The sequence below is a fragment of the Kogia breviceps genome, chromosome 3 (assembly GCF_026419965.1).
Source record: "Kogia breviceps isolate mKogBre1 chromosome 3, mKogBre1 haplotype 1, whole genome shotgun sequence".
Classification (NCBI taxonomy): Eukaryota; Metazoa; Chordata; class Mammalia; order Artiodactyla; family Physeteridae; genus Kogia; species Kogia breviceps.
Genome location: NC_081312.1, coordinates 32,963,686 through 32,980,916, shown reverse-complemented (window position 1 = coordinate 32,980,916; position 17,231 = coordinate 32,963,686). Strand labels below are relative to the sequence as shown.

General features: G+C 40.9%; 1 protein-coding gene across 4 annotated transcripts in view; it reads right to left on the bottom strand.

Annotated features, from left to right (window-relative positions):
* The window catches only part of DCAF5 (DDB1 and CUL4 associated factor 5), a 104,974-nt gene that overhangs the window by 68,436 nt on the left and 19,307 nt on the right, over positions 1-17,231 (bottom strand). For all 4 annotated transcript variants that reach the window (XM_067028270.1, XM_059056747.2, XM_067028271.1 and 1 more), the window contains 4 exons: positions 7,605-7,748; positions 5,261-5,297; positions 4,192-4,331; positions 2,296-2,425 (listed from right to left, as the gene is read on the bottom strand). In XM_067028270.1, coding sequence (XP_066884371.1) covers positions 2,296-2,425; positions 4,192-4,331; positions 5,261-5,297; positions 7,605-7,716 — 419 coding nt within the window. In that variant the 5' untranslated portion in view covers positions 7,717-7,748. The remainder of the gene's footprint in view (positions 1-2,295; positions 2,426-4,191; positions 4,332-5,260; positions 5,298-7,604; positions 7,749-17,231) is intronic.

Genomic DNA, 17,231 nt, shown 5'->3' with positions numbered 1-17,231 from the left:
TTCGTGCCCCGGTCTGAGAAGATCCCACATGCCGCGGAGCAGCTAGGCCCATGAGCCATGGCTGCTGAGCCCGCACTCCGCAATGGGAGATGCCACAACAGTGAGAGGCCTGTGTAATGCAAAAAAAAAAAAAAAAAAAAAAGTAAAAACGTACACTCTTTGTTTGATGCAGCAATTACCTAGATATTTTTGCAAAGGTAGGCCAAGATAGATGTGTGATCAGGGTCAGTGAAGCATAGTTTATAATGGCCCAAACAGGAAACAAGAAGTCTGGTTGCTGAGTACATCATATGAATGGAATACCATGTAGCCATTAACAGAATGTGCTAGATTTGCAAGTGCTTATATGAAAAAAGCTCCAAGACATATTATTAATTGAAAAAAGAAGCTGAGCACAGTGGTATTATTATGTGGTTCCTTTAGCCTAAATTCTTTTAAGGATATATATTCTTTATGTGAGTTACACGCATTATGTTCTGGACAGATACATAAGAAACTGTTCACTGTAGTTACCTTTGGAGATAGTGACTAGAGACCAGGAAAGAGAAGTACTGTATTGATGTAAAACATTTAAAAAACATACAAGCAACAGAGATAATCTTGAGATGGGATTTTCTTTTTCTATCTTTTTTTTCCTTTTCATTACACTTTTCTGGATATAGACCTTAAATCTAGTAAATGTTACTATAAAAGTAAAGCAGAAATCTCACTTATAATTTTTTAAAAGAAGCCATGTTTAGTGAAGAGACAAGTAGAAAGGGGAGGAGGGCCCAAATATAATGCACAGTAGGAAGTTGGTAGAGGAAAATTGGGAGAAGCATTAACGTTCAACCCCCTTCTTCTCTCAAGACACTGCTGACATCATCAACTACTCAAGCTTTCCACTGGGGATGAATAGCTCAGGGCTCACTCCAGTTGTCAGCTATTCATTCTCAGTACGGGAGATAGCAGGTTGGGAGAAAGCTGGCATCTTTAGTCCAAATTCTGCCTTTTGTGATAAGGACAAGGCAGAACAGTTGTTCCTGAAGAGCCCAAAGTTGCAGAGGAGGCTAGAGCCGAACACAGGAGATTGTCTTCCTGGCAGAGAACAAGACTCCCTCAGCACACAGTGTAAAGGCACAATAGGGGTCCTGCTACTACATGCATTTCAGCCACATGGAAAAGGAGGAGCCAGGTGCACAGGCAACAGAGAGCAGGAGAAATCTCTGCTGCCCTATGGAGCCTCAGGGAGCCCTGCTCAACACCAGGACACCAGGGATCCCCTTCTGGGCTACACAGATCTGCCATAGATGCAACCTCATCAGACTGCCCCATGGAGAGAATTAGCTAGAACTAAAAATCACCAAGGAAGATAATCCTCTGTACTCAATTGCCCCTTTCATCCGAGGCCCATGAAATAAGTCATAACCTCGCTTACTTTCCGTGATACTATTCTGCAATAGTACCTTAAAGTGGGAAGTTACCTCCATGTAGAATTTTCAGAGGAGCTAGCAGCAATGCATGCAAATCTTTCATAAAGCAAGGTTTGGATTCATGTACAGATGCCATAAAAGGTCATCTCTCCCCCATGGGATTTAAGAAACATGAAAGAGGCTCCTACTTGCCCCATCCACATATTTCTCTTAATGATGTCTGAAATTCCCCCATTAGTGATTCGGACCATCAGCTCAGAATTGTCCTAAGTGTACTCCTTAATAATGTAAACAGAAAGGGAACACATTAGGTCCCTAACACTGTAGTGCAGTGGCTCTTAACCTTTATTGTTGTAGTCACTGGTCCTTTCGTGAAACTGAAAACAACTAAACTCCCTTCTCAGAAAAACAAACTTAGATGAATACACAATATAATTTCCATGCAGTTTGGGGGCTCACAGTCTTCCTGAAGCTCATACCCCCTTCAGCCCGGGGCTAAGAATCCCCAGTTCAGGGGCAATGCGTTTAACAAATCACCATCACTCCTCCAGAAGACCTCCCATGCATTTGGGGAACCCTGGACCTAAAGATAGAAGGTAGTGCTGAAGAGAGCTCTGCCACTGCAAAGTTTGCCTAGAACTGATCCTGTCTAGAGTCCAGATTACAATGATTCCTCCTTAGCAAGGAGTGTGGATATCTCACACTGCCTGCCCCCTGGAAATAAGGTCCCCCTGGCTTCAGAGACACTGGGATATGTTAGGAGATGTCCAACTGAGATCAACTGCCATCCAGGTAGGTTCTCAAGACTGTTGCTGAGTGATGACATTATCTGAGAGTTGAGTCAGGGGAAAGTTTTAACAACTTCTGAATAAAGGGGGCTCACCTCTGAGGTTTTCGAATATCCCAGAGTCCCACTCCTTCCTTTGAATTGGCTGTGGCCAATAACCTGGGCTCCACAGGGTTGAACATGACACTGTGAAAGGCTGATGGGTAGTTGGCCAGGCAGAAGGGCTCTGTGAAGAGAGAAATTCTGATCAGTCCACTTCAGGCACTCCTGGGCCTGTGGCAGGCAGACAAGCAGGAATGTGAAAGCACGAGCAGCACAGCCGTTAACAATCACCCCAGTGGGCTGGAAGCCAGTGTAGCACATCATTCCAGTAGCCACGCTTATTCACAAGGTCCCCACAAGTCCTGGCACACACCTTCTGCACCAGAAAGTTGTAAACAGCAACTTAAACACATATACACAAATTTTAAGCTATAATGCCGAGAAATAAACATAGTACCTATTCAGATCCTGTAACAAAACAGAAATGGTCACCGTAAATGGGAAGTTAAGCTGTTTTACAGTAAGTAAAACTGAATTCCTCATGAGCTAAAAAAGTTCAGTCAATTACTGGTAGGATTATTATACCTTAATCCAAATTTACTAGCTTTAGAAATTGAAAGTTTTAAAACTACACAAAGATTTAATGAAGACAAAATAAAACAACAGTGCAGTTTTTCCTTCTAGTAATATTGCTCCCTAAATTGAAAAGAAAATAGCCTCAGTCTAGAATTTTAAGATTTCATTTCACCTAGTATTTGAACTTCTCTTGCATCTAGCCAGCTTCTAATCAACTTCACCTAGAAACCCTGCAGCCTCTTGCATATACTAGCTGGCTCCAGGTGAGGAACGAATCACTTTGCTGCCTGGGGGGACATACTACTATGGAAGTAGTTTAGAAGCAATAGACAGAAAGCACTCCTCAGTCTATGATTTCCATATGTGATACTTCACAGGCCTCTGGGCACAGGGAGTGCTCAATAATCTCAGCCACGAGGCAATTCAGACAAAGGAGAAGTTCACGTACCAAGCAAACCATTTCACTCAACCATAGCTGTTGCTTTTGGCTACCACACCTGCCTGACTCTGAGAACAAACTTCTCTTATAGCCTGAACCTCAATAATGAGCACAGACCAGCATGTTAAACGCTCAGAATATAGAGGAATAAAAAGACTCAGAGCCTGCCAGACAAGGTAGGCAAAACAGTAACTCTATGTACATAGGTATGGTCATGACAAAGCTGCACCAAGAGTGGGGCTGGGGGTGGCACTGAGGGTATGCTGGAGGAAAGAGCCTTTGAAGAAAGAGTGACAGAAGTCTCTCTGCAGGAAATGAGCTGCAAAGATGCATTTCCTGAAGAACTTCAGAGAAATTCAACAAGACAAATTCTTCATTTTACATTTCAGAGACCCAAAGAACACATTTGGAAGAGGAACTCACCCAGACAATCCCCCTTAAACAGAGGGTATCTGCTATCATTTTAAGTTCCTACGCACAGTGAAGGTGAGGTTCTGTGGTTCTTTCAGCAAAATAACCACCCTGGATCTAGGATTAACAAATGCACAACACCCCCATTCTCTGTAAATAACCAAGAATATGTGCATGTAAGCACCATGCACAAAGCTGGCCCTTGGTGGCTACTCTCCACAAATGAGGCACCACATGTTCTGCTCCTTGGGGCTACTACACAGCAAGATACTGTGGTGTTTACTCCAGGTGCAAAGGTCTGTGGAGATTCACAAGTGACTGGAGGAGGACTGGCAAAGGTGCCTCACTTCTGACTACTCAGGGGTAAGGTGGGACCTCCAGAGACACATTTATGTCCCTATGTGAGTTTCCTCTCCCTTTATAGCACTTCTACCCAGGCTACTCAAGTCATAGACTGGATCTGCTATGAACCTGACATCAAACTCTTCAACACAATCCAACCACCTTTTGCACAGTGACCCTACCTCCATGGGGAGATTCCCGGATGTCCCAGATGAGAACCCGGCCATCATCTGAGGAGCTGGCAAAAATGTTGTCATTCACTGGGCTCACTGACAAGCCATACACCGCATCTTCATGAGCAAACACATCTAAGGTCTCACTGCTGAGAGACAGAGAGCAGAGAGAGGCACACAGGCACACACATACACACAAAAGTAGTGCAGAGTTAAAGCCCTCTAGTTCCTAGAATGGAGTTCTCTTTCATTTCCAGGAGAAAGTCAACCTAGCTAAACCCAAAGGATATTACACTTACTAAAAAGTAGGTATTCAACTTCCAGGTTAAAAAAAAAAGTATTACTAAAGAGATAAGATTTCACAACAAGTTTGTTTTTTGCACTAAGTAAGCATATTTAAAGGTGACTCAAGGGAATTCCCTGGAGGTCCAGTGGTTAGGACTCAGCGCTTTTCACTGCTGGAGCCCAGGTTCAATCCCTGTTTGGGGAACTAACTAACATCCCCACCTCCAGAAAAGTGACTCAACTGATGAGTTTCATGTTTTCACTTACTACAGAATGCATCTGCTTGTGTACAGTCTTGGGGGTGGTGCTGGATTTCCAAAAAGCAAGGGAAAGCTTTAAAGCAGCCCTGATGCCAGCAGGGGTAGAAGAAGGATTCCTGGCAGTCTGGCATGGTGAGTAAAAGCATGGTTCCAAAGCCAGGCTGCCTACCTTCAGATCCTAACATCACTTGACCTTAAGTTACCTAACATCTCTATGCCTCAGTTTCCTAATTGAGATCATAATAGTACTGCCTCATAAAATTATTGTGAGGGTTAAATATTATGTTTCCTTCCCTTCCAACCTCTCCCTTTAAATTTTTACCTGAAAACTATAATTTTATATCAACTTTGTAAATCTTTTTTAAATCAAAATTTTATTTCAAAACTATTACAGAAACCTTTTTCAGCAAAGGACAGTTGATTTCATGTTATTTTCTTCAAAAAACAAGAACTATTTCGGTCTAAAGAGATACCTGCCTTTCTTCATAAGGAAGATAGAGTTAATTACCTTCACATACCAACAATCTATTTACCTTTCAACATCATGGAGGATAACTTGCTCATCATTTCCTGCAAGGGAAAAAGCAGACATTTGGTAATTCCTGCAAAGTGATCCTGTTCATATTACAATTCAGTATTTTAAAGATTTCAGGAAAAACAAATGAACAAAGTCAATGTTAATATTTACAAATTAGGAGTGTTAATTAGAAAAAGGTTTATAAAAATAATGAAGGATAGGATATTCTTATAGAGAATTTGAAAAAGCATAATAGCATGTAGATATAACATAATAACAGTTTCCAAAATGCATTATCCAGTGGATGATTAAAAAAACAAAAAACTGTGGCTATCCAGGAAAAGAATAGATGATCATGGGCAAATCAATCCATTCATCGAAGCTAGCTTTTTTTTTTTTAAACAAAACATTCATTAATTGTGAGACCTGGAAAAATATCTGTAACTTTTCTATGTCTCAGCAAAATAGGAATAACAATTGTATCTACTTCATAGAGTTATCGTGAAGAAAAGAATATGGAAGCATTTGGAGGAGGACTAAGCCTCTAACAAACGTTTGCTACTATTCATACCCTCATCATCTTTTATAGCATTAAAATCTAATGATAGTGTGATCCTAAATAATGGGAAAGTTTTTCTATCCACAACTTTTTTCTCTTGCATTTCTCAAGAAATCTAAAAATACTGCATCCATGATATGTGTAGTCCTGCTTTCAAATGGCTTATATAGCCAAAAAATAAAAATCCCAAAATGAAGACAGTAAAAAAATTTCCCACTCTATGCTAAAAGCATAAGCAGTAGAGATGTGGCCAGGTCATCTTAAAGTCCTCACTGTAACTCTATTGTGGGTTCATACCAAGTAAATCAAACCCATACTAATGCCTTTTAGGTAACAGGCACAGTATGAGGTGCTGAGGATACGAGAGGAATGAATAAGACTGAGGAATTCACAGTCCACCTGCACAAACAACGAATAGTGACAAGACGGGTTATCTTATTGTAGCGATATGCTCTACAATGGGGACACAGATAAAGGAGCAACTGTGTCCTTTATGAGCAGGGTGAAAGTACATGGCACAAAGGGGGAATATTTTTATGGGGAAGGAGACACTTAAATAGCAACTCAAATAACTCAAAACTCTTACCAATGGAAGACTTATGGGAATTGGTGGGGTCTGGCCAATTCATCATGGCCTATGGAGGAACAGTGTGGGCACTTAAGATGACAAGTGATTTAGTGAACTAGAGAACCAGATGCAAGGGAGGAAGATGAGGCCAGATAGGTAGACGGGATTTAGGCTTTATCCTGTGGACGGACATGTAGGGTCAAAGGTCCACATGGTTGAAGAAAACTCGTATAAGCAATGAATAAGGAGAGTTAGATACCGATAGCAGAAATCACAGCAGGACACTGCAATAGTCCAGGCCAAAGATGAGGACCTGAATCAGAGCAGTGGGTGTAGCAAGAGATCAGAAACTAAAGGATGGATATGAGGCTTTCAAAATAGATCTGACAGTGTAGTTGGTGACTTACAAGATGTGAAAATGAAAGGAAGGCAGGTCTGAGGCTGACTCTGAGATTTCTATTAGACTGAACCACATGTAATTGTCATTTTTGTAAGCTGAAAATGCTCCAATGTCAGCAGTTTCTTAAAAGTTAAACCTAACAACTTACATAATTAGTTGAATGGTGATAATCACCGAGAAAGGGAAACCAGGAAACAAGAGGAAATATTTGTGCAGGGGAGAAGGACTAATAATCTTAGTTTTAGATCTGCTGGATTTAAATTACTTTTGGAAAACAAAGGTAGATATTCAGTGGGGAAATCTGCAGTGCAGAAGAGAGGTCAGGGCTAGAAATGTAGTGGTCAGAAAGGAGTGTGACTGATGGATGCCATCATCAAGAGGCTGGCTTGAGCAAAAGCCATTCCAGTTATACCCCAACACAACGTTTTTTCAAACAGGAGCCACCCATGGGTCATAACACCAATTTGAGTCACAACCTTTAAAATCTTTAAAAACAAAACAGAATAGAATAGAAAAAAAAAAATCAGAGTGTACCACACATACTAAGGTTAAGTACTCTTTCTAACATGTTTCTGTGTACCAGACTGCAATATGAAAAGTTTTCTACCAAAAAAGAAAGAGAGAAAGAACAAGAGCAAAGGAGAGAAAGGACAGATAGACATTAGTCTAATATATGTGTCTAAACTGCTGTAATGCAGAGAAGACAAGCTATGGGAAACCAGTAATTCCACAACTCAATGAGATAAAGGAAGGAAAATTAAGGAATAATTTTAGCACTCCTTTATCTGAAATCCCAGCCACAATTCCCCAAGGGGAAATCTCCTTCTCCTCACCTCCAGAGAATACTTTGGTGTTCCCACTGTTGAAAGCCAGACAAAAAATGTTGGAATGATGCTCTCCTTTCAGCTGTATGGGCTTAACTCTGGAGTGGATAGCTTGTTCCATGTGCCATAGTAGAACCCGGCGATCATCTCCTCCTTGAGAGGCGAGTAAAAATCTAGAGTTAAAAGAGCTGACATTTCAAGGCTGACATTTGGTTTTGCCAGCCTGAATCCCACACTTTCCAAAACTGCATCTCCCCAAGTCTGTGAGATTCTGATGGGACACATAAACCCAGAACTCTACCCCCTTAACCATCAGTAGACACATGCCCTCTAAGCCACTCACTTTTCCCCAGAAATTACATCTTGAACAGATACAGAGAAATTTCTGAATTTCCAGAGACCCAGTTGTTTAAATATTTCTTCATTTGCTACCTAAAATCCTTCCACTAATGTCACCCCACCGTTTTTTTGTCTAACAGAACCTGAGTTGGTTTCTACTGCCTGCAATCAAAGAACTCTAAATATGCTAGTATTTATAGCATAATAGTTTCCAAAGCACTCTCCTTGATGTGATCTCACTGACTATGGGACACCAGACAAATGACAACTGAGGAGGAATTGCCTGTCACAGTAGCAGGATCAAGACAGAACTTGGCTCTCATGAAGCTCAGTCCAGCTCTTTCCTCTGCATAATTCTCAATAGTCTGAGTTGAATGAGCAATATTATACTGCATGAGCCAGCTCCTGGAGAATGAGAAGATACACGTTCTACATATTCTTTGTATTTGCAAATGCATTATACACATCTGGATGGATGAACAATGGACTGTAAACAGTGGATACTACTTCCAGGGAATAGGATTAAAAGAGAGGTAGAGGACAGATTAAGAGGGTTTTTACTTTTACTTTATAGATTTGGCACTGCTTGACTCTTTTTTCTTCTTTAAATTTTATTTATTTATTTATTTATTTATTTATGGCTGTGTTGGGTCTTCGTTGCTGCACGCGGGCTTTCTCTAGTTGCGGCGAGCGGGTCTACTCTTCGTTGTGGTGCGCGGGCTTCTCATTGCAGTGGCCTCTCTCTTTGTGGAGCACAGGCTCTAGGCACACGGGCTTCAGTAGTTGCAGCACGCGGGCTCAGCAGTTGTGGCTCACAGGCTCTAGAGCACAGGCTCAGTAGTTGTGGCACACGAGCTTAGTTGCTCTGCAGCATGTGGGATCTTCCCGGGCCAGGGATAGAACCCGTGTCCCCTGCATTGGCAGGCAGATTCTCAACCACTGTGCCACCAAGGAAGCCCTGCTTGACTCTTTACAACAAACCTATATTATAATTCCGGATAAAAATTTAACTTACAACAGGAGCAAACGTGGGCAGCAAGCCATAGTAAGCTCTATAATACCTCTGCCTCCCCTCCTCCATTCAATATAATAGCCACAAATTATATCACATCCATAACAAGGCCATACCATGCAACCACTCAATCAGTAGATCTGTAAGAACTAACTCAGAAAGATGACCAAAGGTCTTTGTTCGTGGAAAAAATGAGGTGTAAAACAGTATGCATACCAACATCCATTTGTGTAAAACAAATTTTTAAAAAGCTCCAATACAGCAGGAACCTTGTCAGTTTTGTTCACTGCAGAATTCCCAGCACCTAAATGAATGTCCCAAAGAGTAGACATTGAATGAATATGCTTATGCTTGCTTATCTATGCTTGTATTTGCATATCTAGATGACTACAAAATAAGTTTTTAGTGGACACCACCTCTAGGCTAGAATTGTTTGGAGACTTTACATTGTGGTAAAATATATATAGCAGAAAATGCACCATTTTAACCATTTATAAGCATACAATTCAGTGGCGTTAAGTATATTTAGTGTTGTACAACCATCACCATTATCCATCTCCAGAACTTTTACATCATCCCAAACTGAAACTCTGTACCCAATAAACAATAACTCTCCCCAGTGCTGAGTAACCACCATTCTACTTTCTGTCTCTATGAATTTGATTACTCTAGGTACTCCCATATAAGTGGAATCATACATTTGTCCTTTTGTGTCTGGCTTATTCACTTAGCATAATGTCTTCACAGTTCATCCATATTGTAGCGCATATTAGAATTTCATTCTTTGTTAAGGCTGAGTAATATTTCATTACACACATACCGTTATTTTTTTTAGTCCATCCATCCATCTATGGACATTTAGGTTGTTTCCATCTTTTGGCTATTGTGAATAACGTTGCTAAGAGCACATGGATGTACAAATATCTGTTCAAGTCCCTACTTTCAGTTCCTCTGGGTATATACCATTGGAAAATTTTATGTTTTAATTTTTACTTTATACCTTCCTTTACTACTTGACATTTTGCCATAAACATATTTCCTCTTTTAGTAGAAAAAAAAAATCAGGAGAAAACATAGTAGCCAAATCATACTTATTCTCCCTCCTCTAGAAAGAAGTTGCCTTCATTTCTTGAGTTCCTTTGTTTCTTGAGATCCTTCTTCCTTCCATTGTCCGTCAATATCAAGTTCTCTGTCCTCCTCCAAAGTATTTCACTGTCTACCCTTAAGGGAATGATCCCTTAAGTATGGCCCACAATGTTCTGTGTTTATGATTTGCCTAATTCAAATCATAAACAGTTCTCTGGCCTGGGATGGTTATTTAAATTCTATGTCTCTTATAAGTTAAGGTCATGAAAATAAACTTTGGTGGTTTTTTTTTGGTGGTACGTGGGCCTCTCACCGTTGTGGCCTCTCCCGTTGCGGAGCACAGGCTCCGGACGCACAGGCTCAGCGACCATGGCTCACGGGCCCAGCCACTCCGCAGCATGTGGGATCCTCCCGGACCGGGGCACGAACCCGTGTCCCCTGCATCGGCAGGCGGACTCTCAACCACTGCGCCACCAGGGAGGTCCCTAGCCTTGGGATTTTGTTGTTTTATTTTAATGAAAAATGGCATAAAGGGGTTTTCCTCCATATTAATAGATTTAGACAGGCCATGGGCACTTTAGTTCTACATAGTCTCTACTCTTACTGTTTTTCCCCAACACTTGAGGCCACAGGTCAGGGACTTGGCACTGTTTTTGTTACTTTATATCTTATATTTAGAGAAATATTTCTCTGTGCCCATGTCTCTATCAAAAGTGAAAAATTAAAAGATAAAGAGGCCCACATGTTTCTTCAACTTACTCATGTTTCTAATCTAATCTCCCTGAGCCTGAGTTTCATCAAATACAAAACTGGGATCATAACAGCTCTACTCTCATGGGTTTTATAGATTATTAAGTCAAGTACAAGAGAGTTAAGTAATCTGCCAAGGTCACAACAGTAAGTAAAGTGGTTGAGCCAAGATTCAAAAGCAAGCAGTTAAGACTCACCACTCTCTTAACCACTACTCTGGATTGCTTGCCTTATAGAATGAAAAATAAACCATAATTGACAAAGCAAATTCAGCTGATGGACAACTGAAGGGATTCTCTGACTTGGTAGCACAACTCAGAAATGAGTAGGCAAGAATAAAACAAAGGACCACAGGAATAAAAACAGAAACCAACTTAACTGGAGTAAACGGAGGGAGCAGGGACAGGGACCAGGAAAGGCTTTCCTGAAATTATAAAGATTCTAGCAATGCACAAAACCGATAATGGCTTATTATAAAGAACATACAAAGAATTCCTACAAATCAACTTTGAAAACAACTAGGAAAAGAGGCAAATACGACAACTCACAGAAGAGGAAAACCAAATGGCCAACAGATTATAGATATGTAAATTATAATTTAGATACCTTCTTACAAAATGGCACAAAGAAATGTACAAAAGAATGTTCACTGCCTCATTGTTCATAATAGCAAAAATAAAGGTAGGTAACAGAAATATCCATCAATATATAAACTGATAAAACCGACTGGAATACAAATGAAATCTAAGCGCAATGGAACACTATACAGCATTTAAAATGAGCTACAGATATGTATACTGAAATGAATACATCTTGAGAACCTAGTATTAAGTAATAAAAACAAGTTTCAGAAGGATATGTAAAGGAAAACATTAAGTATATAGTTTTAAATATGCAAAAAATACCATATTATTTATGAATAAACACACAAATAACAAAAGGGGACTTCAAATGTACCTGTAAAGTTTTATTTCTTTAAAAAAAAAAAAACAAGATTGGAAGAAAATTTAACAAACTGTCAACACTTTGTCAAATCTGACTGATACTTCTCTTCTTTGTTTAAATATTTCATGACATTGTTACATCTATGAGATATAGTAACGGTATTGTGGTCATGTTAAAAAAGAAAAAAGTTCTTATCAGTTAGGGGTGCATTCTGAAGTGGGTAAAATGGCGAAAATCTGTAATTTCCTTTAAAATATTCCAGAAAAAAAAAAGTAGGGGGATAGGTGATTAACAAAATGTTGATAATTGTTGTAGATGGGTACACTACAGTTTTGTATATGCTTGCATATTTCCATAAAATAAAAATATATATTTTTAATGTTCATGATAGAAAAAGAAAATAAGACTCTCCAGGATGTGCTGGGATACCCATAGCAATGAAATATAACTGAGGGCACCTCTGTGTTTGTTCATTAAGACCTATGCAGGTGGGCTTCCCTGGTGGCGCAGTGGTTGGGAGTCCGCCTGCCGATGCAGGAGACGCGGGTTCGTGCCCTGGTCCGGGAGGATCCCACATGCCGCGGAGCGGCTGGGCCCGTGAGCCATGGCCGCTGGGCCTGCGCGTCCGGAGCCTGTGCTTCGCAGCGGGGGAGGCCACAGCAGTGAGGGGCCCGCATACCGCAAAAAAAAAATAAAAATAAAAAATAAAAATAAATAAATTAAAAAAAAAAAGACCTATGCAGGCAGTACAACCTCTCTTGAACTGCAGCAGCTTTAAAAAAAAAATTCAATAAAAAAGAAAACAGAGGGCTTCCCTGGTGGCGCAGTGGTTGAGAGTCTGCCTGCCGATGTGGGGGACACGGGTTCATGCCCCGGTCCAGGAGGATCCCACATGCCGCGGAGAGGCTGGGCCCGTGAGCCATGGTCGCTGAGCCTGTGCGTCCGGAGCCTGTGCTCCGCAACAGCAGAGTCCACAACAGTGAGAGGCCCGCGCGTACCGCCAAAAAAAAAAAAAAATCATAACCATTCTCAGCCAAAGGATCTTCTCCTATCACCCAGACAGCATTATCTTTAATGCTCATTCTAGATTTAATTTTGCCAAAGAAATTCTTTGTGACTTTAAATGAATGGTTATTTGTAGAGTGCGTTGGCATCATTTAAAACAATGTGTCCTGGGGCTTCCCTGGTGGTGCAGTGGTTAAGAATCTGCCTGCTAATGAAGGGGACACAGGTTCGAGCCCTAGTCCGGGAAGATCCCACATGCTGCAGAGAAACTAAGCCCATGTGCCACAACTACTGAGCCTGTGCTCTAGAGCCCGCGAGCCACAACTACTGAAGCCTGTGTGCCATAACTACTGAAGCCTGCGCACCTAGAGCCCGTACTCCACAGCAAGAGAAGCCCGCGCACCACAACAGAGTAGTCCCTGCTCTCAGCAGCTAGAGGAAACCCGTGTGCAGCAGTGAAGACCCAATACAGCCAAAAATTAAATAAATGAATAAATTAATTAATTTAAAAAAATAAAATAAAATGATGTGTCCTTAGTACCTAAAATGATGATGACAGCCCAAGTCCACAGAAGATTGGAATCACTGAGGCAGAAAATATCGCTATGGCAGGGGCCTGCTTCCTCTGCTTTGCCCTCAAGGTCAGTGTCAGAAGATGTAAGGTGTACATGCCCCTCCCACCCCCATTTCCTTAGGCAAGGTATTGAGCCCTGTGTAAAGATGACACTTTTCAACCATGTGTTGGCAAAAAACACCAATGGTGCAAACTGAGGCATAATCTGAAATTGCTGGGCTGCTTTTAAGCCAGTAGAGAGAGAACAGCTGTGCCCAAAACCCTGACCCCACAAAGCAAAGGAGGGCTGGTGAAGCAAGGATAAATCAGTTTAGAACATGAAAAAAGCTCTACAGTTCTGTCTCTGTGAGTCACCTGGTCAGTTCAAAAAACCAAAGATGTATTGTAGAGTCCCACAGAGAGAGACTGTCTGACTTGCAAACAATCCAAGTGAAGAGTATGATCCTTTAAGCCAGCTCCGTGAGTCTGGCAGCAGTTGGGTGCTTGTGGGGTTGGCCCCAGCCTCTCAGACACTTCAGGGGGAGCACCAGGACCTCTTAGGAAGGCAAGATCTTTCTGCTTAGTGCCAGTGCCAGGCAAGGGACAAGGAGAGGCCTTGTCCAGGCCTTCTACGCCTGGTTTCCTCACAAACCACTGCTTAGCTTCAACCAAGTTGAGAATCCCAAGAAAATACAGCTACTTATGCTGGTCATCTTGGGTTGATTTAATTTTGTATCAAACTCACCAATTCATCCTAAAATGTACTATAATCACATTGTGGCAGCAGCTCTGTAGTTACAGAAAGACTTTATATTTAAATATTACTCTTTTCCAGTGGGTTGTGAGCTATAAGCAGAAAGTCTGCAAGCTCTCACACCGTGCTGTTAACAAAAGAAATTATTTAACATTCTTCTTAAAATAAGAAAAGTCCAGAAAAGCGGAGGCACAGAAGGAAAGAATTTGCTTTGGGTTTCCTCAAAGTCAGCCAAGCACAGGACAGATCTGAGAGAGCACTCTGAAACTTGGGATCAAATGCTCCTGCAGTACAACATTGTTTGTAGAGCAAAAGACATTTACATGTCCATCAAACTAAGTCTCATTAAATAGTGTTCAGTGAAATAAGGCAAACACAAAAGGACAAAAACTGTATGATTCCACTTATATGAAGCATCTAGAGTAGTCAAATTCATAGAGGCATAAAGCAGAAATGGTGGTGGCCAGGGGCTGGGGGAGGAACAATGGGGAGCTGTTGTTTGATGGGTACAGAGTTTCAGTTCTGCAAAATGAAAATGTTCTGCAGATGGATGGTGGTGATGGTTGTAGAACAATGTCAATGTACTTAATGCTACTGAACAGTACACTTAAAAATGGTTAAAATGGTAAATGGAAAAAAAAAAAAGGAGTTCCGTGGTGGCCTAGTGGTGAGGATTCAGGGCTATCACTGAGGTGGCCCGGGTTCAATCCCTGGTCGGGGAACTGAGATCACACAAGCTGCATGGCAGGGCCAAAAAATAAAAAATAAAATAAAATGGCAAATTTTGTATTATGTATATTTTACCACAATTTTAAAAATGCAAAAAGTTTACTGTTCATATATATACTATGTATTATGCAGGCAAAAAAAAAGCATGAGGCAGCTCTGTCTCTTCTGATATGACATAATCACTAAGATGCAGTGTTAGTGACTGTGTTAATTAATCAAAACATTTTCTTTTAAAAAATAACACAGTGGGATTAGATTCAGGGTTTAGGGTTCCATCTTTGTAGGCGGCAAAGGTGGTACAGGAAGTGCAAGCTTTCGAATAAAAGTGTCTGGATTCAAATCCTGGTTTCACCACCCATGTGTCCTGGGTGAATTATTCTGCTACTCTAGCTTCAATTTTATGACTCTAAAATGAAGAAAATGCCAACTATCTCCTAGGGTTGTTATGTGTTTGGGTGCGATAATAAATATAAAAGCACTTAGCCCAGTGTGTCATTTATTAGGTATATACACTCCTTAAAACATCCTAGTTTCTCCTAAATATCATCCATGAATTTGTCCCAATCTTCCAAACTCTTGTTTTAGGTGGCATAAGAGTATGAACAGCATGATGTATTTTAATAAAACAAAAGAATACACAAATCTGTACATGGAAGGGCAAATGTAAAATGGTTAACAGAAGTTACTCTTGGGGATAGCAATTTTACTTAATGCCCTTTTATATTGCTGCAGTTTTGTTTATTTTTTTAACCTGCAAAGATTTAAAGGAAATCACGCAGCCTGGCTTTCTTCTCAGCCTATTTATTCCTTCTTCTCCATGTGTGTAATCGCCACACTGCGGAGCCAAACCTCTTTTTGTGACAACCATACCTCTCCTTGAGCTCGAAGAGGAGGCATGGAGATACGCAGCCTATGTGCCATACAGCCCAGCTACATCAGTGTATGAGAAATAAGTGTTTTGTTATTTCCCCAAAGTTGAAAATAATTAACTTTTGTATAAAAGTTTATTCACATTGTGCTCGCTTCGGCAGCACATATACTAAAATTGGAAAAAAAAAAAAAAGTTTATTCACATATATCTTCACTTGCGAGGTAAGGATTATAAAACCCTTTTTTTTTTGTTTTTTTGCGGTATGCAGGCCTCTCACTGTTGTGGCCTCTCCCGTTGCGGAGCACAGGCTCCGGACCCACAGGCTCAGAGGCCATGGCTCACGGGCTTAGTTGCTCCGCGGCATGTGGGATCTTCCCGGACCAGGGCACGAACCCATGTCTCCTGCATCGGCAGGCGGATTCTCAACCACTGCGCCACCAGGGAAGCCCAAAACCCTTTTTCCAGATGAGGATCAGAGACAAAATGACTTGCTAACAATCTAAGAAGCTAGGCCTGGAGTCTAAAACCAAGGTGTATCCTTTCTACCAAAGCGCAAGAGGCCAGAACACTACTTACAATTCCAAGTGAGGATGTTTCACAGCTTTATGCAGGGAAAAAAAGCACCATCCATCCAGAACTTTTCATCTTCCCAAACTGAAATTCCATATCCATTAAATATCAGCTGTTGATTCCTGCCTCCCCGCTCCCCTGGCAACCACCATTCAACCTCTAGAGACACCATTTCTGTCTCTATGAATTTGACTACTCTAGGTACCTCATATGAATGGACTCATACAATATTTGTTCTTTTATGACGGGCTTATTTCATTTAGCATAATTTCTTCAAGGTTTATCCATGTTGTTGCATGTACCAGAATTTCATTCTTTTTTTTAAAAAAAAAAGACTGGATTTTTTTAAAAAATTAATTTATTTGGCTGCATAGGGTCTTCGTTGCAGCACATGGGATCTTTGTTGTGGTGCGTGGGCTTCTCTCTAGTTGTGGCGTGTGGGCTCTAGAGCACACTGCTTAGCCGCCCTGCGGCATGTGGGATCTTAGTTCCTTGACCGGGGATCAAACTCACGTCCCGTGCATTGGAAGGCAGATTCTTAACCATTGGACCACCAGGGAAGTCCCGAATTTCATTCCTTTTTAAGGCTGAATAATATTCTTTTGGATGTATATTCCACATTTTTATCAATTAATCTGCTGACAGACATTTAGATTGCTCTCACTTTTTTGGCAATTGTGAGTAGTGCTATTATGAACATGGCTGTACAGATACCTGTTCCAAGTTCTTGCTTTCAATTCTTTTGGGTATACACCCAAAAATGAAATTCCTGGATCATATGGTAATACTCTACGTTTAATTTTCTGAGGAACTGCCATACTGTTTTCCACAGCAGCTGTATCATTTTACATTCCCACCAGCAACGCACAGGGTTCCAATATTCCACGTCTCATCAACACTTGTTATTTTCTGTTTTTGATTTTTTGGTTTTTTGATAATAGCTATCCTAAAGGGTATGAAATATTTGTTGGCCATTTCTACCTTCAAATAATAGACTAAAATGATTCTCAAGTCCTTACTGA